The sequence below is a fragment of the Cotesia typhae genome, unplaced genomic scaffold (assembly GCF_013202065.1).
Source record: "Cotesia typhae breed Kobodo isofemale line unplaced genomic scaffold, CoteBio_Ctyphae scaffold_152, whole genome shotgun sequence".
Taxonomy (NCBI): Eukaryota; Metazoa; Arthropoda; class Insecta; order Hymenoptera; family Braconidae; genus Cotesia; species Cotesia typhae.
Window position 1 is genome coordinate 10,204,884 of NW_027423776.1, and position 27,375 is coordinate 10,232,258.

At 28.8% G+C, this 27,375-nt stretch overlaps 1 protein-coding gene and 1 long non-coding RNA gene across 4 annotated transcripts in view; one reads left to right on the forward strand and one right to left on the reverse strand.

Annotated features, from left to right (window-relative positions):
• Fife (regulating synaptic membrane exocytosis protein fife) overlaps positions 1-27,375 on the forward strand; it is a 96,249-nt gene that overhangs the window by 40,205 nt on the left and 28,669 nt on the right. For 2 of the 3 annotated variants that reach the window (XM_074256213.1, XM_074256214.1), the window contains 7 exons: positions 237-396; positions 1,286-1,540; positions 6,065-6,218; positions 6,384-6,725; positions 7,567-7,753; positions 13,735-13,907; positions 16,411-16,482. In XM_074256213.1, the coding sequence (XP_074112314.1) occupies positions 237-396; positions 1,286-1,540; positions 6,065-6,218; positions 6,384-6,725; positions 7,567-7,753; positions 13,735-13,907; positions 16,411-16,482 (1,343 nt within the window). The remainder of the gene's footprint in view (positions 1-236; positions 397-1,285; positions 1,541-6,064; positions 6,219-6,383; positions 6,726-7,566; positions 7,754-13,734; positions 13,908-16,410; positions 16,483-27,375) is intronic. The other variant, XM_074256215.1, reaches the window with a different exon arrangement.
• Positions 19,742-20,723, reverse strand: LOC141536016 (uncharacterized). The gene is made up of 3 exons (XR_012480667.1): positions 20,434-20,723; positions 19,941-20,020; positions 19,742-19,817 (listed from the first exon to the last, which is right to left on the reverse strand). It is a non-coding gene; the product is annotated as an uncharacterized LOC141536016 (long non-coding RNA).

A 27,375-nucleotide genomic window follows, 5' to 3' on the forward strand; every position in this document is an offset into this window, starting at 1 on the left:
TTGTTACACTTAAAAATTTTTAGCTCATATTTAGCGTATTATTGATGGTAAATATTAAAAATAATAAAAATCCAATTTCTATTTAATTAATTATCTATATTATTAAAAAAATAATTTTTTCATATTTTTGAACATTTAGACAGAATATTTATTTAAAAAAAATTTATTTGATATATTTATTTGGTTGTTGATTGATTACTTAATTAAATAATTTTTTTTTATTATAATTTAAATAGGAAACCAGAACCAGGACGACCAGCAAGCAGAGCTGGATCTTGCAGAGTTTGCCTCAAGGCCTTCAAACCCGATGATTTCTCACGTACCTGTTATGAATGTCACTTCAAGGTTTGCGATGATTGCGCCTCTTATTCAGAAACAAAAGACTTAGATGATCCAGTAAGTATATTTGCTTTTTCATTCAACTTTTTAATTATTATTTCTACTTCATGTCAATAATTAATTAACCGTCGGAAAAAAGTTTAATAAAAATTAAAATTGACGTATTTTAGTTGAAATATGGTAATTTTAAAGCTCACCGGCGAGTTGATTCCTTAGAAACAAAGTATGCAATAAATATTAATGAATATGTATTTAGATGTTAATTATTCATTCATTAACCCGGAAAAAAAGTTTATAAAATTCTAAATTCTAAAGTAAAAGTAAAAGGACGTTAAAAATAATCTGGGATCTGGGTCATAAGAATTTGTTTACACAGCTTTTTTTTTGTTCTTTCTTTTTATTTTTTACCGGAGGAAATTATCTATTAACATCTCTCTTGGGAGTAAAATTGGAGGAAGAGAAAATCGGAATTACCGCGAATGAGGATGTAAATGCGAGATAGTAGTAATTATTAAATGTGAGTTTAGTTTTTAATTTTTTTCTTTGAGATTGAGATTATTATTTTTTATCAAGATTCATAGTTTACTAAAAAATTGATTTTATTTTTCCTACGTACATTAATTACTATTATGAGATTTTTTTTTTTTATAAAACTTTAAAATTGTTTTTTAAATTGGATTATTATTAATAATTATTTCCTATATCATTAACAAAATAATTTGTCCATTAAATTTTTAGTAATTAATTCTAGAATAGTAAAATTATTATCAAAATTTACTAAAAAAGTACTTAAATTATTTTTATTTTAATTAAAAAATTATCAAGCTAAAATTCTATTATTAATTTATAATTTTTAGTCGTGACATAGTGTTGCTAATTACCACGAAATTAAGCCAGAAACTGGACCATTGAAGTACTAATTAACAAACCCCTAAATCCTTTTCAGTCAACGTGGCGGTGTAGCGTTTGTCGGCGTAGAATAGCGTCACGTGGGCAACCAATTGTAACCCAAGAATCAACAGACTCATTACTTGAAGTGCCAGTACTCGAAGCATTACAAAGACGACACAGCGATGCAAGGCTAAGTTGTCAAAGCGGCGGTCCAGCTGCCACTCTTGGTAGCGGTTTGGCGCCACCGCGGAGCCCGGAGCTGAGAAGACACTCAGATGTGTCGCCCGCGAGCCTCAAAGAGCTCGAAAAGGTAAAACCGCTTTAATATACATTATGCGTCCGTCTATCTTTCATCTCGAAGCTCTTATCATAGATATACATATATATATATATTCAACGCATCACATAGCCGACCTAGAATTTTAATAATCCTAGAGATGTTTGTATCTACAGTCGCATTTATTATTGTCAAAAAGCCTCAGCACAAATCTCGAATCTCTTTTATAAACAACTTTCAATTAATGAAAGCATTTAATTGCTGTTAATTTCTCAGAGTACAACTACTGTTTGCTCGGATAAATTGTCAGCTTTCTCTTCCCCTTCTCCTGATTTCTCTGCTTCAGCCTTTAGACTCACTCCAGAGACGAAACCGTGTTTAGTTGTTTAGTTTGTAAGATGAGAGTTATCAACCGAGCTTTTCTGTGTGACAAACCGGTCTAAGCTTTCAGTGTTGCCTGTTAATTTTATTAAACTTCCAGCTTAAGAATTCTTCCAACACCCCTGTGTCTCATGTTCATTTTGCACTCCTCATAAGCGAAGCGTTGAGGTAGTGCTCTACTCTCGACAAAAAAAAGCTATTTTCAATTTTCTGTCTACATACTGAAATATTTAAAAAAAATTTTATAATCTCTTGAAGAGTTAAGGCTTCGAAAAATAAAATAAAAAAATTGCTTTTAAATAATTTTATTGATTTTAAATTAATCGATAAATATTTTTATCAAGCTGGTAAAATTTGTATTTAGCGTCCCAAATATGGTTTCCAATAATTGCAACACTCATCAACACTGAGGCACTGAAACAGTTTTTTTGAATTTATTTTATTCATTAATTATTTCAAAATAATTTTTGAAGTATAAAGTACAAAATAATACTTACTCCATTGTCAAATTTACAATTTGTTCCACATGACACAATTGCCTTAATCAATAATCCAATTATACACAATAAAAAAATTTTCTTTGACATGTTAGTTCTTTCCCAAAAAATTTCAAACTATGAAAAAGTGATTCTTGAATCAGTCTAAGTTTCTCAGTGTTTGATTTTTATTTCACAAAAATTTTTTAGCCAGACAATAATCAAAGTAAATTAAAAATATTTATAGCAACGTGATTAATGAACGATTGAGAAATTTGGGACATTATGGGTTTCTTACCAAGTATAAAAATATTTTCGGTAAGTTATAAAAGTCTTATCCAAAGACTAATAATAGTATACATATTTTTAATTACTTAATTGACTACATAGCCTTTTAATTTTTAATTTCGCTCTAAATTCACTAATGAAGTCTCCAAATTAAAAAATTAAAAATGAAATAGTTTATTTAAATAAATTATTGAGTCAAGAAACCCTTGTTTGAACAAGAAACCCATGCCTTGCAGTATCGAAAATAATATCTTAACGTTTCATGAAATGAAATGGAATAAAATACTCTTTTATATAAAAATTTATTTATATAATAATTTTTAATTCATTAGATATCATTTGAATAGTTTGAAAAAACGATAGTCGCATTTTTTAACTGAATCGAGTGAATCTGCTTCCCATACTGACCAACTTGGTTTCCAATGAGCACAACAATCAAGAGCAGTGGTGCACTGGAATAATTTGTTCAGTTTTTTGATAACAATTATGGAGAAAAAAATTTTTTTATTCAAAATTTTTAATATTGCAATAATTAAAAAAAAAAAAATTATAATACTTATAACTATACTTCTTCATATTGAGACTTGCAATTGGTCATACATGATTCAATTGTAGTAATCAGTAATATAATTATACACAAGAATAAAATTTTTTTAGACATGTTTTTTACTAAAAATTGTTAAAAATTTCAAACGATGAAACAAATAAAAATCAAAATTATTACAAATTAGCTCTTGATTTGGTCAAAATTTTTCAGGGTCTGATTTTTATACCACAAAAACTTTCTATTTAAAAAAATTATCCGCGTAATTTAAAGATATTTATAGTAACGTAATTGATGAACGATTGAGAAATTTGGGACGAGATTGATTGTTATCGAGTATGAAATTATTATTGGTTAATTATAAAAATTACTAATGACTCCTTAGTAATAAGATATATCCGAAAACCATCACAATTTTATTTATTTTTAATTGCTTTTTTAAACAGATAGCATTGCATATTTTTTCGATGCTTTAATTAACTTTTAATTTTCAATTAAATGAACTTCACTCGTTAAAAAAAATAATTACGACAATTCATTTTCATAAACTAAAAAGCCTTTTTAGAAATAATTCTTAGTTGCAAAAAAAAAATTAAGTAGTTTATAAAAAAAGTAATACAATTTTATTTAAATCACTACAATTAAATCTATTTACATATCTCAGTCTTTTAATTTTCAATCTCTTAACATTTTGGTCACTGCATACGATTCAGCACTCATAAACACGCATCTTTTTGTTGAAGGAAACAAAGGATCACTTTTACAAGTAGCGAGTTGATAAGTCATAAAATAAATACAGCAATCTTCATCATTTTGGCACTGCAATCAAAATTTTTTATAAATAATTATTTAAAATTTATAAATAAAATAATTATTTAAAATTTATCCATGCTTTTTCGCCATCATTTTTGCATCTTGATCCACAAGTACTAATTTTGTCTACCAAAAGCACTAAAATAATGAAGAAAAATATTTTCGACATTGTTACTTCAACAGTTAAAAAAAAATTAACTTCTGACAATATAAATGAGTAGATTAAAGTAATCAACCTCGTGAGCTTTGAAATAGTCTAATGAAAACTTTTACTCGCAATAAAAAATTATTAATAAATATTTAATTAGAGAAATTTTTTTATGGACATTAAATTAGACAAATTTTGTCATTATATATATTTAATTTTAGATTTAATAAAATTTTTTATTATGATGACATTTTTGTCTTGTATCTTCAAATTTATATCAATATTTATTACCTACTCAATTAAGAGAATAGTTTTTAGAATTATTATTTTATTTATTTATATATTTATTGTCTATATTTAAACCCTATATTAAAAATAAAATCTATAATAATAATCGATTGGATGATCCTGACTTAAAGATACCGATATCTCCAAAAATATTAAAACTCTTATCTCTATCTATTTTTCTTTCTTTATATATATTTATATAGATATAATATATATCTTCTGTAAACATGGCAAAAAATAAAATAAAATGAAATAACAAGAGCAGTAACCAACTGTCGACTGTGTGAGCTGGTGATGTTCTCGATCGTCCGCAGAGTAAGCGCAGCTGTCCAATATTGGTGTACACTGACACGAAAACCCAGTTCGGAAATCGGTACTCGGTCTGAAATACGATAGTCTGCACAATTCCAAGAAATTTACAGTACTAAGCACACACTGCGAAATCCTACTTTAAATTGAATTGCACGCGGCTGCTGTTGATTGCGTCATCATCATGGAAATGTCATTTCCAACTGTTTCTCCGCTATTCTCTAGCACTCACTAGTCTATTTTTCACCCCTCGCTACTCGATCGCTCTACTCTCTACTCTCAACTCTTCTCATTTACATCCCTCGACCATCCCCGCGCTAATTATGCACAAGTTTAGCATTCGGATCACTAATTTTAAAATTATATTATTTCTCAAACTCACTTCTCTGGTATTGTCGTCTGTTTCTCGTCAAAAACACGACAATTATTTTCATAAATATTCTCACAATATTCAACGTAATTGTGAGGAATTTCAAAAATAATTTTATTTGTCTATTAACAAAATTTCTTTTCATTTATTTTCTTTTATTTGCTCTATAGGTAATTTAATATTAACTACTCGGAGAGAATTTAATTATGTTTGCGATGCTAAATTCTAAACTTTAGATAATCTAAAATTTTCAAGAAATAATTAGTTTTATAATTTGGAAATTGGAGTTAGGAATTATTTAATAGAAGCTTTGAAAATAAAGGATGGTAATATTTATAATTTTTATGGTAATAGTTACAACTTAGTATTAAAAATGTTTAATTTCTCTATTTATCCGGTTGAATAGAAGTACTTATAAAATAATTAATTTTGTAACTGAATTTTCTCCTTCTAGTAAATCTAAATTATCTGAATCAATTGTAAATGAGCCTTAAAGTAAACTTAATAAATCAAAATAAATTAAAAGTACATATTTACATAAATTGCATTTGAGATGCAATGATGCACGGCTTGATAGCTTCAACTCATCCCGTATAAGTTAATAAGCTCTCCGTAATATATCTGGATGTCTAGATGTCTACATGTCTACAATTAAACTTGACTGGCTGAATTGTTACTGCTGAGCATACACTCGCGCCCTCACACATATATGTAATGTATATGCCATCTAACATATTGAGAGCATATCATATAGCATACAGTGACGTATGCTAGCAACTGAAAACTGACAACAAATATTTCCTAGGCAATACAACAGCAAATACACTGACATAATGCATAATAGAAATTCTTGTGCAGAAATGTGCCTCTGCCTACTGTATAATCCCTAACTGTCGTGGTGTGTCCTTGTTTGTGCCCTAATCACCCCGTAATTTTGTAGTTTCGAAAGGTTGCAGGAGAACGCCGCGAGGAGCTCAGATGGGAGCGTGAGCTCGAATGGAGAAGTAAATCCCGCAGTGGGTCACCTGAGAGGCATTCCAATGATCGTGGACGACCTACTAGTCCATCGAGAACTGTTAAAACTCCTTCTATTGGTAATTTTATTTTCATCTAAAAAATTTTATATTTCTTTTATATGGATAGAAATTTAAATAATTTTCATAATAATAATAATAATAATAATAATAATAATTATTATTATTATTATCGATTTTATTAATTTGGTCATGAATTAACCGACCTCAAATTAAATTTGACAGAACAAGAGGGAGACATCGGGGAGGATGAAGATGAAAGACGAAGACGCGCAGTCCGCAGAAGTGGCGGTACAGTTAGACGAAAATCCCGGGTAACAAGACAGCACTCGTACGACGATGAAATTAAATCAGGCGGAATCCTGGGCAGCGCTGGAGGAGGAGGAGGAGGAGGAGGCGGCGGCGGAGGGGGTGGTCAAATGGGCCATAATGAACCCGGGCTGGGTCTTCCGGTCCAGTTGCCACGTAGAGCATCGGCTTACGATGTGTACGCGACACCCGGAAGCGGAGGCCTCAACGCCATGGCAATCGCCGCTGCTCAGCAACGAGCCTCTATTTCTGTACAAGGTACGATACTATTATATACTGTTCTGTATTTGTAATTCATTAGTTGTTTTTTTAGGATTAGGCTTATTATTTGGATGCGAGTAAATTTTGAATCAACATTATTTACACTGCCGACACAATTTACTGTTTTGAAATCAGTATACTTGAATCAAATTCTTTGATCAAGTATAATTTACTTAGAGCAAGAAAAATTTTTTAGTTCAAGATTTAAAAAAAGAGAATTTTTTTTTTTTGAATTAATGATATTTTTCTTGATTGAATTAATTTTTTTTTAGTGTGTACTTATGAATTTAAGTATACTGTACATATGTCGGTTCAATCACAAAAAAGTGCAAGTGGATGCTGAAATGAGGTTCAGTCATTGGGGAAAAGCAATTTTATCTAGCCATCGATCGGTTCTTGCTGAGTCGTTTAGCTAGTCAGTACTTCGGTATGCGTCTTCGGGATTCTATACTATTCTTCGGTTTTATCCGATAACCTTGGAATATCTTCAATGTCCTCGTTGCTCCATTCTAAAATCCCTCGGGTTTTTAGAATAACGCCGGGCTAGAATGGAATCCAAATTTACAGTTGCTTTTAGTCTCAAGAAGTTTCATATGAATTTTTGTTTGAACTTTTATTCAATAACTTGAATGAACAATCATTTATTTTATTTTTTCCACAATCATATTTAATCTTTTTCTTTTAAAAGTTTCATACTAAAATATTTAATAGAAAAAAAAATTAATAAATCACAGAATTAAATTAATCAAAGAAATTACTGACCAAAAAGAAAGATTAAAAAATATCAAATATTGTTGCGAATAAATGCTTTTATATTGTTGTCCTTTTTTTTATTCAGGCGCTCGAGAGCCCGAAGAACGACCACTGGGGAGAAGACAGTCATTCCGCGTCGTAAAACCAATGCCGTATGAAATGAATAATGACGAAGAGAAGATAATAAATTTGGACAACACTAATGCATCAGATTCCCAAGTCCTGCAGCCAGATGAACAGCCGAGACCTATGAGACGAAGAGCTTCTATGCTGTAAGTTTCTATATTTTATTTACTTTATTTTTTTATGAAAAAATACATCAAGAAGAATGAAGGAATAACCTCTGATTTTATTTTTAGAATTTTTTCAATTGAAAAAATTATTACAAAAAAATTTTCATTTTTAAAAAACTTGAAAAACTGTAAGTGCAATTTAAAAAAAATTTTTTTTAGTTCCAATTCAATAATTAAAAAATCTCCTGTCTCGTTTATTAAACAGCAACGCCGGTCTGAATGAGTAGTTTCGTTCTTCTTAAATTTCCGATTTGAATTGATTCATTAAGCGACGGATTGAATGATTTGTCACTTTTGAAATTTGCACTCAGACATTTTTTCTTCAATAATTCACAGATTTTTTCACTTTTTTTTTTTTTTTTTTTTTTTTTTTTGAAACGGTCTTCTATAATTTATTTACTCTGAAAGCTGAATGGACTTTTCCATTTGTTCTCACCATTTTTATTATTACAAATTTTTGTGTTTAACTTTAAATTCGAAACTATGTTTAAAATTTTTAACACGTGAACTATTTGAATCTAGTACTGCCGAAAAATGACAAAAATTCATATATTAATGCATAAAAGAATGAAAAAAAAAAAATATAGTAAGCTTTCTTAAATAAACGATTCATATGATCGCGATTTCCATTCTTATTCAAACATTCCCTTCCAGGCACGGATGCCGGGCTGGATAAGAGGGTAGATTACGCGCGAAGAAACATTGGTTCCCGCAAATGCTCAGTTGAGATCTTCTGTTCCTTTTTTAATTCCGCATTTTTCGCAAAAACAAAAAGAAAAACAGTAAAAAACGGTATAAGGGTACTTTTGTACTGGGATGATATGTGATTGTCTTTTGTTTTTTCGAATGGCATACCAACGGAATGAAAAATGGCGCATGTGGTGAGAGTAGACAACAGACAACGGATAAAGTTGAACTTTTGTATGAAGTAGCTTATTGTGCTTTTTGTTTTCGATCTAATGTGTTTTGTTGTAGTGTTTTTTTATTTTTTATTTTTTATTTTTTATTGCGGAAGCGCTATCAATCGAAGCAGCGTAAGAGCGAGCCTTAGTCCCGAGCCTTATAGAGGACCGTTTAATTACATCGACATTTGAAATTCAATGAAAAACTCATCTAGTATGCGTTGTCGTCAACTCTATTGCCCGCTGCTCTATGCCACTCGGGCTAGTTCATCTTCAATGCGACCTTTCACCTCTTTTATCGACCCACTACATTTCATTTCCTCCAGCTCTTCATTCTTCATCCATCTACTCGAGACCTGCTCGTTTTTCGAATCACAGTCGATAAATTATCATCATAATTTGCTGTTAGATATATTTTTTTAATGCTTCAATTTTTATTTTACAATATTTTCCAGAGAAAATTCAAATTAGAAAGTTGAATAATTGCAATGTTGATTGTCAGTTAATTTTATTTCTGTTGGCGGTAATTTACATGGAAAATTCTAGCCAGAGGCTCCATGCTCGTCGTCATGCCTGAGTACACTTTGACTGTAATCACTTGTGAAAGAAAGGAATGAAAGATTACTTTTTTATCTTAGATCGAACGTTGCGTTCGGGATGTCCATATTTTTTTATAAACTCAAACTGTAGCGATTTATAATTTTGATTAATGTTACAGATTAGTTTTTGTATTATCAATTTGATCAAATATTTATCAATCAAAAATTTCAAATAATTTTTTTAATTATTGGTAAGATAATTTTAAGACAAATTTGATTATTAAAATTTATTTAACATAATTATTTAAATAATTTAATTGATTAATAACGAATAATTTTTTTAAACCTGTGTTTTTAAACACATGTGTCCTGACATTCTATTGAACTGGAGGGGGGAGTAGAGCACTGTGAATATATTTATATCCCCGGAAAATACTAATACTTAATATCCACTATGCGACCCTCAAAAGAGCTGAAAAAATAGAGAGGAAAAAGCTTTTAAGGTTATAAATATCGGCGGCATCCCCAGCGTGGATTACCATTTAAATCACCGATTTTCTTAACAATACAATCTCCACTCCACGATCGTCCTTTTCGATATCTTATTTTTTATAAATTTTGCTCTTTCTTTTCCTTCAGACAACTTTAATGCCGGGATCAAAATTACCCCTGGACGTGACCTGAATTCTTATAGGCATTAAGCCTGATTAAATCGCCGATTCCGATGATAAAATTGTTTATTGTGATTAGAACTTGGTTTCTTTATCACCCGACAGATCGTCGTTTTTGTTCAAAAATTTATGGACCAGATAAAAATTTATTTATAAGGGGATAAAATAAAATTTGATTTTTTTGAATAAACTTTGAATTTATAAGGGAGTAAAGTATTAAGATTTAGTGCATTAGTTTTTCCGGAAATCGATACATAACAGTACGTTTAAATTGTAATGGTTTTTTGATAAATTTAAATAATAGTATTTTATGCGACATGTGTGGAAAAGGGCAATTTTCACGATCGTTACGCGACGGAGTGGATTCAAGGTTGGATTCGCTCTCTTTGCACGTAGATTTTATTTTTTTCAAGAACGTGGGGTTCGATTCTATGGAAAAATTCGGAGACAATTGAATTTAAGATGTTATTATTTATTGAAATTTATATTATAATCCAGAATTTTAATTTTAGAATTCCATAAAGAAGTCAAAATTTTTAATTTAATTTAATTATTCTTTAGAATTTTGTAGAAATTTATTTTTTTTACTTTTTCTGTCAAATTTTTATAGTCGACTATTATAGTAATATTTTTTTTAATTACTTGACTAAAAATTACTTTTAATCTTAGGTCAAGAATTGTAAAAAAAAAAATCCTCAGTAATTGCAACATGTACTTTATAATTTAATAAAAAATACATGAACTTTTCTAAAGCCCAAAAGTACTTAGTAATTCATAAAATAATCTAGAGTAAATTTAGTCTGATTAATTCAAAAACTAAGATATTAAAATGACTTTCCCTCTGAGTAAAAAATTAAAAAAGATAAAATTATAGAATGCACACCGTGAATATAATAAAATGAAGAGGGTGCATAGTACACAGAGAAAGTTTGTTTGCCGTTGGCCGTAGACTAGGACAAGGGCTCATGAGACTTACTTTACAGTTTCACAGAGAAGTATAATCATAGTAGAGCATAGTAGGTTCTTCTGTATTTACTGATAATAATTATTCCCGACACTTTTTTCCAACATTTTGAATTATACTCCACTGCTCGAGCTTCAATGCTTCAATTTTATAGTTAATCGCTTTCAATTATCCTCTTGAATAAAAATTTTTCATTTTTTTTCAGCACAAAAATTTCAATTTATAAAATTATAAAAATTTGCATAATTAATTTGCGTAATAAATTAAATTTCAAATTACCTCGTTAAAATTAAATTAATTAATAATACCGATATTCCCTTAAATCACGTAAATTTAAGTATTTTAATAAAGCTCGTGAGTTCGATAGTGATATTTACGGTCGCAATAAAAAAGAGATCCAAAAATAGTAAAAAATAAATATTTAACAGAGTACATAAAATAAACGCATCGGAGCGAGTGTAGGGAAAGTTACGTGGGATTATGGATAAAGTTGGTAACCGCCAGCCACGCTCACGGGTGTGGCCATAAACCAATTAAAAACACGTGGAGCTTATATGTATGTATATACTCATAAGTAGCATCACACAACTAAACTAAAACATTAACCTCCATACTAATATTCTAGCTCCGAGCTATTATGATTGTCAACCGCGCCCTTTGTGTGTCATTATCAGTGATAACATTTTACGTCTATCGTTGCCGTCTAAATTTAAATAAAACCCGCAAAAAGCCCCTATGATATGTTCGTCATCATCGAGGACTTTTTTATTCATTTAAAAAAAAAAAAAAAAAAAAAAAATTGTTGATTTGAGAGAAATAAAAATAAAACTAAGTTTTACTTCATGTTAGTAGAATTTCATTAAAAGAATTGTTATTAATATTATTATTATTTTTACTATAATGAATAATAAATAAAACAAAAACAAATTCATCAATGTAAAAAAAAAAAATTCCGATATTTTTCACAATTTCCATCAATTCATCTCCACAAAATCCCACACAATAAATAAATGCGGATTAAAAATAAATTTTACATACATTATTTTTTTTTTGTTCCGCATTTAAAAAAATAACAAAAATATTCGGTCGGTGATTTCAATTTAAAAACCCAAATACCCGCATTACTATTCATAATACGCGAAAATGATATAAAACTCCAGCCAGAGATGGATTCAATGCCTCCATAAAACTGCATACTCTACGTCAGTACGTCATGCCCATACAATACACTCGATGATTGCGTGGGCTAGATTTATTTCATTGAAATCTGTTGGAACCATGTAGGATATACGATATACCATAATCCATACGGAATCTGAGTCGGAGTGAGTTATAGAATGTTGGAAAATATTTACTATTCAGTTACCAGCATATCATACTTAATAAATTAAATAATTATCCGTCCACAGCACACACTAGACAGCAATTATTTATCTGCCCTATAATCATTTTACCACGATCTCTGCTATTCACGTATTCATAACCGTATTCAACTAATTAATTTTCCTTTGTTAAATATTTCAATGCTTCTATTTTCTTCTGCGTTTTCATGGATTCAGATTGTTTAGGTGTCTAATGAAATTATTTTAAAAAAAATTTTTAATTTGTAAATTTTAAATTTCTAAAAAAATTAATTTTGTACAAAAAAAAAATTTTTTCTCGAATCAAATTCACTTTTTTATGACTTTTTCTTGATCTTCAGATGTAAAATTTCTCTTTACTAAAAAAAGAAGTCTCAAAAAAAATTTTTTTGAATCAAAATAATTTTTTGGGTCAATAATAATATTGTTATTTTCATTAAAATTTTTTAACTAATTAAATCAATTTTTCGAATACTTATATGTAAGTATGGTTACATGATAGCATAAATATACACCGCAAGTTTACATTAATAACTTGAGAGACTTTTGTTAAGTTGATGAGCGCTAACGGCAATATCGAAGTTTCTGAGTATAAGACGTGCTAACTAGATCACTATAAGTACATTTATACATCGATGCATGTATGTGTAAATCTACAAAATTTGTTACCAAAAACTTAGTTCCATGAACGCAAACTCAAGTTCCGTAAACTGGCATTGAGATAAATGTTTAAACATAATTTCCCTTCTTACTTTCCTCAAGAGGACTTTCCTTCTGTAGAAGGAACACATCAAAGACCCGACGTAGAAAAAAGTTCAATTACATCTGTAGTATGAAGTACAAAAGAGGGGAAAAGGGAAGGAACTTGGGAAGAATAAGCGGAAAAAGGTTAACTGTTTCAAGCAAACTAACCTTTCTTTTGTTAACTCTCTGAAACTCATCAACTAATTAACTGAGCAATTGTCATGGATTTTTTTCTTACATTGTTATAATTTTTAATTAAGAGGATTTATAATTCCGATGTACATTTGTTAAAGGAAGAATGAGTTTCTATGTTGTAGAAAGTATACAAAGAGAAAGAGTTAATTTGTCTTTTTATTGACGAATAATACTGAAGCATTTCCAAAAATTTTATTTTTGATTATTATAGAAATTATTTTTTATTAAAATTATTGTTCCAAAAATTTAATTTTTTCAATTATCGATCAAATACTCAATTGGGGTTGTAAAAAATTATTTAAATAACAAAATAAGTTGAAATTGAACCACAAAAAAATTATATTCGATTTTCAATTAAAATTTCTGTTCCAAAAATTAATTTTTTGATGATTATAAATCAAAAAGTCTCAGTCGAGTCAGAAAACAATATTTTAAATTACATACTGTTACAAAAATTAAATTTTTGACTATTAAACCTAAAAGACCCTAGAGTAAAACCAAATTTACCATTCTGCAATAGAATTAGTATTAAAAAATTTGAACACGGCTTTTATTAAAATTAAAAACCGTATTTAATTTTACAGGCCTGACATAAACATGATAAGATCACTTCCATCAGTCCCGGGTTCAGTGAAAGGGACCCCATCATCAGTAGCTCGAGTCGCCGCGCAAGATGACCGAGAACTACCGCGACAAGGAAGCTTAGCGGACGGAGAAGGCATAAAAATCGTGATCCACGACGTCGACAGTGATCTCGGTAAGAGAATTATGACTTGAATTAAAATTATAATAATTATCATACTACAATTCCGATAATGGAGGCTGCCAAAAAATTGCCGCTCGAGAGGGAGTTTACCAGCGAACTCCATTAGTGTTGCGAGTTATAATGAAGTACAGGAAATACTAATTAATTTAAGAGCCAAACAAAGGCAGTACGTTTACTTGGCATTGTCGGGTGGTTCTTGCTCCAACTAGAGAGAAATGTTTCTCTTGTTCTGTGAGATAAACAAAGGACAACGGGCTAAACAGCCAGAGCGAGAAAGGGACACGTTGTATGTTATATTATACTTATTATTTGTTAATTTAAAACGAGAAGGATTGTTATAATAATTTGTAATTGTTCACAAGAGAGAGTTGAAGAACTATTACGCAATCGGCGACCTTGCTAATGACATTTATCACTCACGTTTATTCGCTTAATTAAAACTCCAGTGCTAAACATTTATTCAATTAATGATCTTTGGCGCCCTTGGTAATTCTTCATGTTTGATTTAATGTTTAATTAATACTCTCATAATTCAAGGGCATTAATTTAATGACCAATCGATATTTTTTATAATTTTTTATTTAAACTGGGAAAATATTCTATGAGTGCCTTTAAAAAATTTACTAAATTACCGACGTTTTATCTGGAATTTTTTATGATTCTATAAAACACACCGAGGTGATGTCGTAAAAAGTTTAATTTTATATGACCGACCTGAGACCTGGGACCTGGGAATCGAGCACATCATACTGACACGAGAACCTAAATAATCAATATAAATAAATTTACATTATTTTATGTAACACACTCCACGGGTTCTTGATAACTTGAGATTTAGGGCTGCAATTTTTTTTTACTTTTCTGCCTTTAGTTTAAAGTCTATAAAATTTCAAAATCAATTTTGCGAATTTTTTTTTTTTAATAATTTTGAAATTAAATAACTAAATTATAATGAATTTGTTGAATATGAAGCATTTCATTAATAGATTTAAAGACAGGGTAGAAAAATTTTTGGTTAGTAATTTTTTGAATTATGTTAAATTTTGTAAGTACTTTGTTAGGAATATAATAATAAAGTAATATTGAAAATAGTTCAAGGGACTTGTATTAAACTTAAAGGAACTCGATAGACTTCGATTGAGGTCTAATGACTTAATATTGTAAACTTTGAACTAAACTTTAGTCGATAAATAATCTACTAGGTAACTTTTGAAGAATCTGAAGGTTAAGGGTAGTAAATTTTGTTTTATCTTTCTACCCTTAAGTTTTTTCTTAAAGTTTATCAAATTCAAACTTATAGCTTTGAATATTTTAAGTTAAATTTATTTAGCTTCAACTTTTTATCTCAAATAATTTATTTAAAATTCTTATTTATTCAAAATAATAATAATAATAATTTATAAAAAATTCTTAAATATCCTCAGCTTCAAAATAAAATAAAATACGTGAATTTAACTAGAAGTTTTACCAAAAAAAAAAATGTATTTTTGACTTAAAAAAAATTATGCAATTTTTCCAGTAATTGTAAAGGTTTAGTACCTAGGTAGAGTAAATCGCTCGGTCGAAGTACTTTTTAAGCAAAAAGTGAAGAAAGATGCAGATAAGATATATGTATCTTGAAATAATCAAAGAACATGAATAAGAAATAAGATAAAATCGACAATGCTCGATAGATATATCTCAAGGTTGAATAAAAATAAAATAAAATAATTTTTTTTATTTTTCAAAAAAACTTAAAATGGAAAAATAATAATAGTAAAAAATTAAAATAAAATTTTAAGTTCAATGCAATAAAACGAAGAAAAAAATGTATTCATAATACCTCAGTGCCTAAATTCATTCCCAATACTTTTATAAGAGCTAAAATATGTAAAAAATGTCCTAGTTATACTATATATATATATATATATATATATATATATATATATATATATATATATATAACTATTTCTACTTGATGAAGTGTAAATTTATTCATTCAAAAGTCGTATCGATACTTTAAATAATTTAAATGGATTATCTGAACCTCAACCTGGAAGTTTTATACAAAAGGGCGAATAGCGACAAGCGTAGAGCGATTTGTTTAAAATACTCGAATCCCTCTATAACTTAAGATTGTCGTATCTTAACTCCGGTAATTCTCGAGCGGAATATTTCAGCCGAGGGAATTAGAACCGCTTTGAATTTAATCCCGTACATTCGTACAGGACGTCGGGGAACATTAAAGGGGAACAAAAGCACCGGTGCAGAGATAGACGTTAAAAGAGGGTGTGTATGAGGTTATAACGTATAAGACCAGAGGAGTTCTCAGGGATCACGAGGTGATAGGAAGACGTAAGAAGTAAGAATGGAGCTAACTCACAAATAAGAACCAAAGTCAAGAGAGTAACAGTAAAAATAAAGGAGGAATTAAAGATACGGAAATGTTAGCTATTTCAATCTCAATGTAATCGTCTATTAAAGACGCTAAATTACCCTCTAAATTTTCTTGCAGCTCCCAGGATGAATACAAAGCGCAGGATTGTTCTCAGAAGGGATCCACTACTCATGGACAAAGGACACAGATGTAAGTCTATTATTGTTTCAACTTCATTCATTATTAATTAAGAGATACTTTCTTTGTTCTACTTTGTCGGTAGATCTTCTGTCTTCTTCTTAATTAATTTTCATTTTAAAGATTCCATTTAATATTTTTAAATAGTAGGTAATTAAGGGACATAATTTTTAGGAGATTATGACGAAGTAGAACGGAGAGCTATTTAAATAAATAAATAAACACTGCCGAAGCTTTATGGGCTTAATCTTAGTGTCCTTTGATGGTTTAAGTTTCAATTAACCGACCGAACTATTACACGGTAATTTTGGTCAGTATTACAGTCTCAGTCCCTCTAGGCAAGTTATTTTATTAATCATTAGTCGGTGTGAATGAAAAGTGGTCTATTATTTATGTCAAGGATCTTTTATAAAATTTAAATTCATTTTTTTGTGAGCTAAATAATTATTTATTCTGATAATTAATCTTAACGGTTCATCAAAGACAATATTCAAAGAAAAAACCGATCTTTGAATCATCAATAAAATATTTGGCAAGTTATTTCATATTCATGTTAATAATTCACAACAGACCAAAACAAAATAACTCAATATTTACCCGGTTTATCAAAATTGCAATCTAAAATATTCATAAAAAAAAAAATGCCTTATTATTTCGATTTGTTAGAAAAAAAAAACGCAATAACGAATAACGAATGTCCCTCACGAGAGTTAGAATAATTTACCAATAAAAATAGTCTGTTAATGAATCTCGGGAAATAGATTTTCCTTCGATCAAAAAAAATTGAGTTTCGACCGAGTATGACAGACATTGATTGCTAGAACCAAGTTACCGTGATAAAAATCGTGACCATTAATTCTCGTGTGCTGAGTTTTAACAAATGCACATGTATATATTCAGATAAATATGAGTTTATGTAACTCTAGCAGTAGCAATTGCGTGCAACAGGTTCGTGATTTTCTTTTACGACGCCGATAAATGAATGAGATTATTTATGTTGAGGCTAGAGGAGAATAACCGCGGAACAAAGTGTAGGAGTTGTTATAGCGTCGAGCATTATGATAACACCCATATCACAATCTTCTGTATATATGAACAGTGATCAATCATTCCGGATAATCGCCTTGGACACACCCGAGCTGCCAGAATAGTGAAACATTCTCATGCATCATAATATTACTGGAGCATTAGAACTAAAACTTTTATGGGGTTCATAAACCCTCTATTGACCGGATAATGATAAAACAGACTTGGTGTTAAATTGCCTCGCAGTGACATCATTAATAATAACTAAGAAGAAAATCAGGCCAATAAATTTAATTGTTTTTTTTTTCAATCTCGATATTAATTGTCTAAAAAATCAATTTTTCCGACATCTCGAGGCGTCCAGTGGGGACAGACGCGGTCGCTAGAGGGCGAAGCCAATAAAAGAGTCATTGCTTGAATGTCAGTTGACAGAATATAATAAAAATAACTTTGGGAATTATTCTGTCAAAGTTTATGCGTTTTTTTCCGACTTTGATTCCCTGTACCGGAAGATCTTTTATTTTTCAGGCCGTCGGGAGACGGTTTTTCATTCCCTCGGCGTACACCGATTCTCTATTTGCATGTACATGTACCCTTTCATTTAGTAACGTCGGTAGACAGATCAGAAAATGAACGCGGACAGGGCGGGGTTTCAATGCATATAGAATAATTAAATGTCGCTCAAGCGTTTCAGAGTTTGTGGTTCCCTAGCACGTACATTGTATTGTGTGGTATTACATCCAGTTATCTATCTCTTTCTTCTCTCCCTCTTTGTACGTACTGCACATCGATATCTATGTCTATGATCATATTACGTTTATTTCTGTCTAAATAATTCTCCGTATTTCTCCTTTTTTTTTTTTTTTTAAATTAATCATACGCTGAGTGAATAAAAATTTTTGATTCAAGAAAAAAATTGTGTGAAAAAATTTCACTTTTGTTTTGAAAATAAAAAAGAGTTTCCTCTTATAATTATTAGGCTACGTAAATTGAATTTACAAATTTTCAGAAGGTTTTCAAAATTTTACGAATTAATTTTTTTTATTTTAATCTAAAAACTATTTTCAAATCATTAACTTTAAATTCAAATTTAAAAAATAGTTGTTTAGTTCACCATAATATTTATACACGTCCCAAGTATTAGAGATGTAAAATAATCACCTACTCCGGCGGGAACTTTTAAGCTGAAAAAAAAAAAAAAAAAGAAATTAATTAAAATATCTCGAGTAAGCTTCTGATAAAAACTAAATGAAATAATTTAAATAACAAATTTCATTTAAATTAAAAACTTGTTTTTATTTCCATCATCAATTACGTATTTTCAAAAATCTCATTCTACTCTTCAATTTCCTTCAAAACAAAAAAAAGAATCTGTTCATTTTATTCAACTCGAATCAGTTAAATAATTAAAATGAAATTTTTTCCCGACTGCTCATTAGTGTCGAGATCTTTAACAAAAAATTCGTCTATCGTGATTATTATTTTCGCTCGTTCGTTTAACCTAAAAAATAACTCAAAAAACACAATTAAAATTTTAATTTAAATTATACAAACTCGAGGATAAAATACTCGGTACACGATTTTTTAATAATTTTCATTTATTTGTTCTACTTCTGTTTCCCGTTTTTTATTACTCTCATTTTTCCTTCTCCCATTCTCGCTTAAATAACGTTCTATGTGGTTGTAGTTTAGTTATAGATATATATATATATATATATATATATATATATATATATATATATATATATATATATTTATGCTTTGCTTTGTATCTACATATATTTATCCGCGTAGCTGTTATTTGTACGATCAACAGGTACTATACCGAGCGTTACGAATTGTGAGGGTCACGCGATAGTCATTGCGAAATGGAGAATGATAATTCTACGCAATTAAATCTATCGGAAAATGAATAACAGAAAACGAATAATAAGATTAATACCCTCGGTGTTTTTTCCCTCGTTAGTGAAATATCGTTACACACAAAGTTTATCGACCGAACGGATAAATTGCTGGTGTAACGCTACAAAAACACTAGCCAGTTAAAAAAAAAATCAAGTGCCATGTTGTGGCATTTTTTTTTTTTTAAAAAAAAGGTTTTTTTTTTTTTTAATTTTTTTCGTTAATTATTTTTAACACTAAAAATTTCCATTTGTTTATCGTAAAAAAAAAAAAAAATTTCAAAAATACATTAAAAATTTATTTATTAAAGACAAATTTTATTATTTAAAATTTTTATGAGAATTCCAAATAAAAGATCTGGATCACAAATTGCTATTTATTCACAACCACCAGGGGAATCGATACTGTTTGTGATAGATCTGCGCTGAAAAAAAACCAATTTTTTCTTTTAATTCTATTCCGAAAAAATTAACAAAATTAATCATAATTATCAATAATAAATTCGTAAAATTGATTTAATAGCAATTTGAAATGATACATACCGCTCCGCCTTCTTTTGAGCATTTTTCGATAGTTGAACAGCACTCACTGATACTAATGATAAGCAACAGTGCGACTGTTACTAAACAAATAAATTTAACAAAGATTTTAAATTAAAAAAATTTTCTTCCAGCTTAAACCAACTTTACATTTGTGTATATAGGATTAAAATTTTATTCCTGCAATGTTCTGTTATGTAAAAATTTATGTTAATTTACAGGTAATTAATTGTTTTATTTTAGTATTTAGTCCTAGCGTATCAGGCTAATAGACTGGGAACTCCGAGTTTCATATTTATTGAGAATAATATGTTTGTTGAATAAATTGTACGTGGAATAATTTTAATACATATATTGTTTAAATCAAAAATTAATATCATTAGTTAAATTACAATAATTACAATTATTACACAGTGATTCAAAGTTAATCCTTCTCTTTCATATAACGATTTTACAATATTTTTAAATTCACAAATATTAGTTATTTAAAATGTACCTGATAAAAATTTATGAATCTTGTTGATTTGACTTATTCTTTTAATTTGATTCACTTCACAATTATACTTTACGATGTTAACACTAGGATGTCAGGACAACGAGAGAGATTTCCTTGAGAAAATTATAAGGTGTCGAATTTTAGGGCGTTACTAATTTCCACTCATTGGGGGAACCAAATGTCCAATTATTTGTCTATTTTCTTGGGCCCTCACCCTCTCTCTTAAGTTGTTCAAAAATATCGTATGAGTCCCCTCTACTTGGGTCAGAGCGCAATATAGTTTTCTCACTTACTCTTATGTTCTATTAATCATCTATTGTTTGTGTATACGTAAGCGCATTTACGCATAGACAAATACATACATTCGTACTGTTTAACAAGAATTTATGTATTAAAAATCGTATGAATAAATGTGCATGTACTTGAATCTAGCATCTCTTTTGTTTTCTAAATTTATTATTATTTGTAGAAATATTTCTATTTTATTAATTTATAAGTTGTATTATTTTAGAATTTCGTGGTTTAATAATTGTTCATTTTAAATTGTTTAACTTTTAAGTTCTATATTTTTTTTTATCTGTTTCATATTCGTAAAGTTCATTTCTCATTTTATGTTCAATTTTATTATCTAAAAATTATAAAAAAACGTTATTAAAATTTCTTTAGACATTTGTCTTAACACTCAAATTCGGTGATTGAGTTACTCTAAAATCTTTTGGTTTAAAATAAATCCCCTTTTATCTAAAGTTTTGTCATTACTAAAGTATTTCTTATTTGTTTGAACATCATTTTAGTTATTTACTATTATTTTAACATTTTAACATCCGAATAGTTATTTAGCTAAATTATTTATTATTAATTATTATTTAACGTATTTGTTATCATTATTATTTAAACTATTTTTTCCTAAACTTATTTACTATCTAGACTTTTATTTTTTTTTTTTTTTTTGTATTATTTATTTTGGGAGTTCTTATTTTACTTATCTAAAGATAATCTAAAAACTTTCCCAAAAACATTTTGTGTACTTAGGACTATTTGTTCCCTGACGCATCCGAGATAGCCTAAGTACAGTAAAATTTTAGAGAGAGATCGGACGAGACACTTAATGATCACACTCGAATTATCCTTTAAAAAAAAATGAAATAGAATCATACTCGATTTTTTATAATTCATAAATATGTAAAGAAAAATTCTTTACATAACAGTTCTTTTATATGTTGCTTGTATGACTAATAATATCCAGCACTATTAAGTAAAGCTATTTCGAGATTCTATTACCGTCGTTACAAAGTGATTAAATTGGTCAGAAGTCATAAAGAAGAGTTGTCATTTTTATAGGCCATTAAAATTAACGCTAGATTACGTGATTATTTCTATTTATTAAAAAAAAAAAAAAAAAAAAAAATTCAATCGCTGTTGAATAAATTTCAATAAACAAAAGCTTAAAAAATGTATCAAAGCGAGTGATAAAATATCAACGTGAGCCTTTTTAAAAAATTTATCCACTCGTGTCATTAAATTTTCTCTCGTCAATTAATAATCAAACCGTCTGGCCTGAATTCAAATAATTCGGCGATTTTAAATAAACAATTATGATCGCTAACTAGAATTCAAATCCCCTATCGACATTCCGATAGATTTGATTAATCGAATATTAATTTTTATATTGTAGTCGTGAAACTTTTGAAAGTTTAAAATTTATAGAGCAGTCTGGTGGAATTAAAAAGCCAAGTTCAAGACCGCGGTTAATAAAAAATTCCCCAGCCAGCAGTCAAATGTCGAGGTAAAGACATTTAATGATGCTAATCCCGCAACAGGTACGCCATTTTGTTGAATAGAAAGTCCGGGAGGAAATGGAAGTGAAAGACTTTTTTTAATTAGTCCTTAGGGTCCTTTGGCTTTCTTTAAATGCTTAGCGGCAAGGAGCTCAAAAAAATATTCTCTGTTGTGTGAAAAAAAAAATTCGTTAGCTTTATTTTTTGATAAAATAAAATTTTAATTTAAAAATTTGATGATGTAGGCAATAATGGTTGGATTTATTGGTAAAGTAGGAAATTACGTGACAGATAATATTTGATAGTATCGCTAAAGTAATAATTTTATTAGTTAATATACGGAAGAGAGTGAGGTATTGAAATCAATTCCAGCTTATCGAAATCAAATTAAACTTTAATGTTAAGATAATACCTGCGTCAATGTTTAGCTACCGAGAACTCAGCCTAAGCTGGAATTGATCGAAATGCCGGTAAGCACTTTACTTTTAATTCTTTCAATCAACATTCGTCATCTCGGTTCGGGGTGATTTAACTAATTAGTTCAATACTTTTAAAAGTAAATTTAACTTCTTAGCAATTACTGCGAACCTAGGACTCAAGGGAATTAACGAATGGCGGACTTTAAATGAAAATATTTTCATAGAGACAAGAGAATTATTGAATGAATTTTTTTAATTAGAGAGATTATTTCGATTTAAACTTAAATTAGTTTGACCTTTCTTTAAATTAAGTTGATTATTATTATTATTATTATTATTATTATTATTATTATTATTATTATTATTATTTAATTTTAATAATAATCATAAATTAAAAAATTTATAATTAATATAAAATTAATCTAAAATTTTTATTTTAACTAGAGTTGAAGTTTTTTAAGTAAAAAAATTTTGTTAAGGATAAAAACAATTTTGATACATGTATAGAAGTATAATAAAGTGGAGCAGAAGGATGTTAAAGTTTACGAAATAGTTAAGTCCCAAGGATAGATATAAAAAGTATGTAAACTTTTACGCTTACTTTAGGAGATTAGAGAGAGGATATTAGACTATAAAAACAATGAAAAATATTTTATAAATTTAAAAATGGCGAAACAAACAAAATTACTTTTTTTTTAGATCGTGTTATTTCACTTATACTACGATGAATAATTTTTAAAAGATATAAAATTTAAATTAGAATGTTAAAAGCAAGTTTAGCCTTATTGAATAATTCAATAATCTCGAATAAATCTTTTACATCAATTGCACTTGCTCGAGAATACATTGAAGTTGACGTAAATAATTTGCTAGCTAAATCGACATTTGCTGATGACATTAATTCACTAGATTTTTAATCCTAGTCATGGATATAAAGTACAAGTGTGATTGTAGAACCCTTGTACATCAATATTATTGTTTAAAATAACTTTCGGCTTTCTGTTTAAAATACTTTATAAATATTCGTGACCAAATTTGAATAATCAATTGTTTGTAAACAAACTACAATTTTGTTGGTGGAGTATTTTAAATTTAATTTACGGCTGATAGGTTTGAGATATGTCAAAATCGATAAAAACTTTTCTTGTAGAAAATCTTATCAGAAAAGTATCCAATAATTTTTTTGTATCTTCAAAATTTGACCCAGAATTTTAATTTAAAAATTTTATAAAATAGTTTTTCATTTTTAACTTGAATAAAAATTTTTTTTCAATTTCTTATTATTATTCTGGGTAAAATATAAGAGGTACGTCAAAATGTACAAAGATTTTTTTTACAGAAAATAAAATTTCGTACAAAACTTCTCTTATAATTTTTTTGTATCTCCAATATTAAGCTCAGAAATTCCAATTTCAATCCCACTCTATTTTTGCTCGTTCTTTAAAAGTTTGCACCAATGAAAAACAGTTTCAAAAATATTTTTTTCCGCAGTTGGGGTGTAGAATTTTCCATACAAATCGAAATGAATACATTATCGACTGTCACACAGCAGAGTAACTTCTAATTCGTTTTATATTAAAAAATAAATAACGAAATAAAAATAAATTCAGCGTGACACGTTTTTATCGACAGCTGTGGTTAAATCTGTTATAATCCCGCTCCACAGTTAGACTCGAATCACACACGTACTCGTACGACCCGGAGCGTTTCAGCTGAAAGTTGTACCTTGTAACTCCAGGATTGTTAGAACTAGTGTACCAATGGGTACTGTGTCCTAAATTTATTCGCGATATTGTACGTGCCCGAGAGCATATTGGGTAAAAGAATTCACAATCGATAGAGCCAATTAAGCGAAGAAAATCGCTTTTTTTTTTTTTTTCACCCTCGCTTTTATCATTATTGTTACTGTCATTATCGTAACTATTATTTTTTCGCATACTTTGAACTCGCCTAATTCAAGTGTATTATTTTTAATGAACCGTCGTTTAAATTCGCAATACAAGAAAAGGAATTGCGATAAGAAGGAGTAAATTGTGGTAGTTACGATCAGAGACAATCTATATGGAGAGAATATGGTAGCGACAGGTTTGTGGTTCACCCCTTGAGTGGTTTTGTGCGCCTGTTATCTTAACTATTGTGCATCAGCTTCTAGACTTGTCTTTACTGACATAACCACTCTCTATGTTAACTCTCCAATTTAATATATCTACAGGGTGTCTCTGAAGTGGCGGGAGTAATTGTTGGGGTCGATAGAGAAAAAAATACTGAATCGAAAGTTCCTGAGCCAAAAATTTTTTTGGGCCATAGAATTTGAGTTATGAATTAAAAACGATAGCCAATCAGAAGCGCGCTATTCGAGAAATGAAAATGAGCGGGGAAGTAGAGGAGACGCGAGAGTGAGATGCTGCAATAGCAGCTTACTCGCTCACACAAAGCCGAGCATGAGAGGGGATTGTGACGCTATGAGCCGAGTACGTAAGTGTGAATGAGTGGATGTATGAGGTCGCAAGCGGACGGCTTAATGTATGAGTGTGTGTCCGTGTATTGCAGCATTATTGGAGGCGTTGTAACGCTGAATTAAAGCTAACCGGGTACTCTAAGACAGAGGAAAAATTTTAATTTTTATTTTTATTCGAAAAAATTTAATAAAAAAATAAAAAGGCCCAAGATTTAACCAGACCCACAGAAACGGAGAGTAAATTTTTAATTCTCATTTATTTTGCTGGGGATTATTTTCAAATAAAAAAAAAAGGCTAAGATTCAACTGGAATCTTAATTGCTTAATAAAAGGAGTAAAGTGTAATGATGTGAATGCAAACTAATAACATTAAAGTAAAGTTATCCTTGAACTGCCGAAAACACCTGTAGATTTTTTTGAAATGATTTCTTTGCTAAGAAAAAGGGAAACTAAAATATCAAAATTACTAAAACGTGAATGCCATTTCTTTTTCATATTTTCTTCGACATTTTACCTGTCAGTGAATAAAAAGAATATTTAAATTGAAATATCAAAATTATAAGGACTTGAATTCAATGTTTTGTTAATTTATCATTTGACATTTTACCTATCAATTAAGTGATAAATAATTTAAATTAAAATATCAAAATTATCAGGGCTTGGGTGCGATTACTACTTAATTTGATACTTGGGATTTTACCCGTCAATTCATTAGAAATTTATTTCAATTATAAGATCAAAATTATGAGAACATGAGTGCGATTTATTTTTAATTTATTATTCAGGATTTTAACAGTCAATTGATTGATAAACAACTTTATTTAAAATATCAAAATTATCAGGACCTGAGTTCAATTTTTTTTTTTTAATTTATTATTTATTTACCTGTCAATTAATTAAAAAATAATTTTTATAAAAATATCAAAATTGTTCGGACTTGAGTTCAATTTTTTTCTTAATTTATAATTTGACACTCTACCTGTTAATTCACTGATAGATAATTCTAATAAAAATATCAAAATTATTCGGACTTGAGTTCAATTTTTTTCTTAATTTATAATTTGACATTCTACCTGTTAATTCACTGATAGATAATTCTATTAAAAATATCAAAATTATTCGGACTTGAGTTCAATTTTTTTTTAATTTATCATTTGACATTTCGCTTGTTGATTAAGTGATTAATAATTTTAATAATAATATCAAAATTATCAGGACTCGAGAGCGATTTTTTTAGTATATTTTTTTACATTTTACCTGTCAATTAACTGATAAATAATTTCAATTAAAATATCAAAATTATTCGGACTTGAGTTCAATTTTTTTTTTTAATTTATTAGTTGACATTTTACCTGTTAATTAACTGATAAATAATTTTAATAAAAATATCAAAATTATCAGGACTCGAGAGCGATTTTTTTTTCAATTCCTTATTTGACATTTTACCTGTCAATTAATTAAAAAATAATTTTAATTAAAATATCAAAATTATTGGGACTTGAGTTCAATGTTTGTTTTAATTTATTTTTGACATTTTACCTGACGATTAATTGAAAAATTATTTTACAGAATAATTCCCAGCAAAATAAATGAGAAATGAAAGTTTTCCATCCGTTTGGTTAGGTCCGGTTGAGTCTTGGGCAATTCCTTCTGTTTTCAAAAATTATTCCGAGCATAAGAAATAAGTAATAAAAATTTTCTATCTGTTCGTTTTGGTCCGGTTGAGTCTGGGGCCTATTTTCTTTTTTGAAATAATTTTGTCAATTAATAATTGATAATAAATTTTTTCAATCAGTTTTTTATCGTCTTGTCAAGATTAGGCTGATTTTTGTTCAATAAATTTTTGTTTGTTATTGAAAAGAGAAAATAAATTTTTTTGCATTCTTCTATTCTTGGCTCTGGTCGAGTCTTGGGCATTTTTTCGTTTTTAAAAATAATTCCTAGCAAAATGAATGGGAAATAAAAGTTTTCGATCCGTTTGTTTGGGTCCGATTGAGTCTGGGGCCTATTAATTTTTTTTTAAGAATAATGTTGTTAATTAATAATTGATAATAAAATTTTTCAATCAGTTATTCGAAGTCTGTTTGAGATTGGGCCTTTCTTTTCAAGGAAAATTAATCTTGGTGATCAAGTAATAAAAATTTCTATCCGTTTATTTGGGTCCTGCTGCGTCTTGGGTCTATTTTTTTTTTTTTTTCTTAATAATTTAGTTAATTAATATTTAGAAATAAAATTTTTCGATTTATCTTTTTCGGGTCCGGTCGAGTCTTGGGCAATTTTTTTGTTT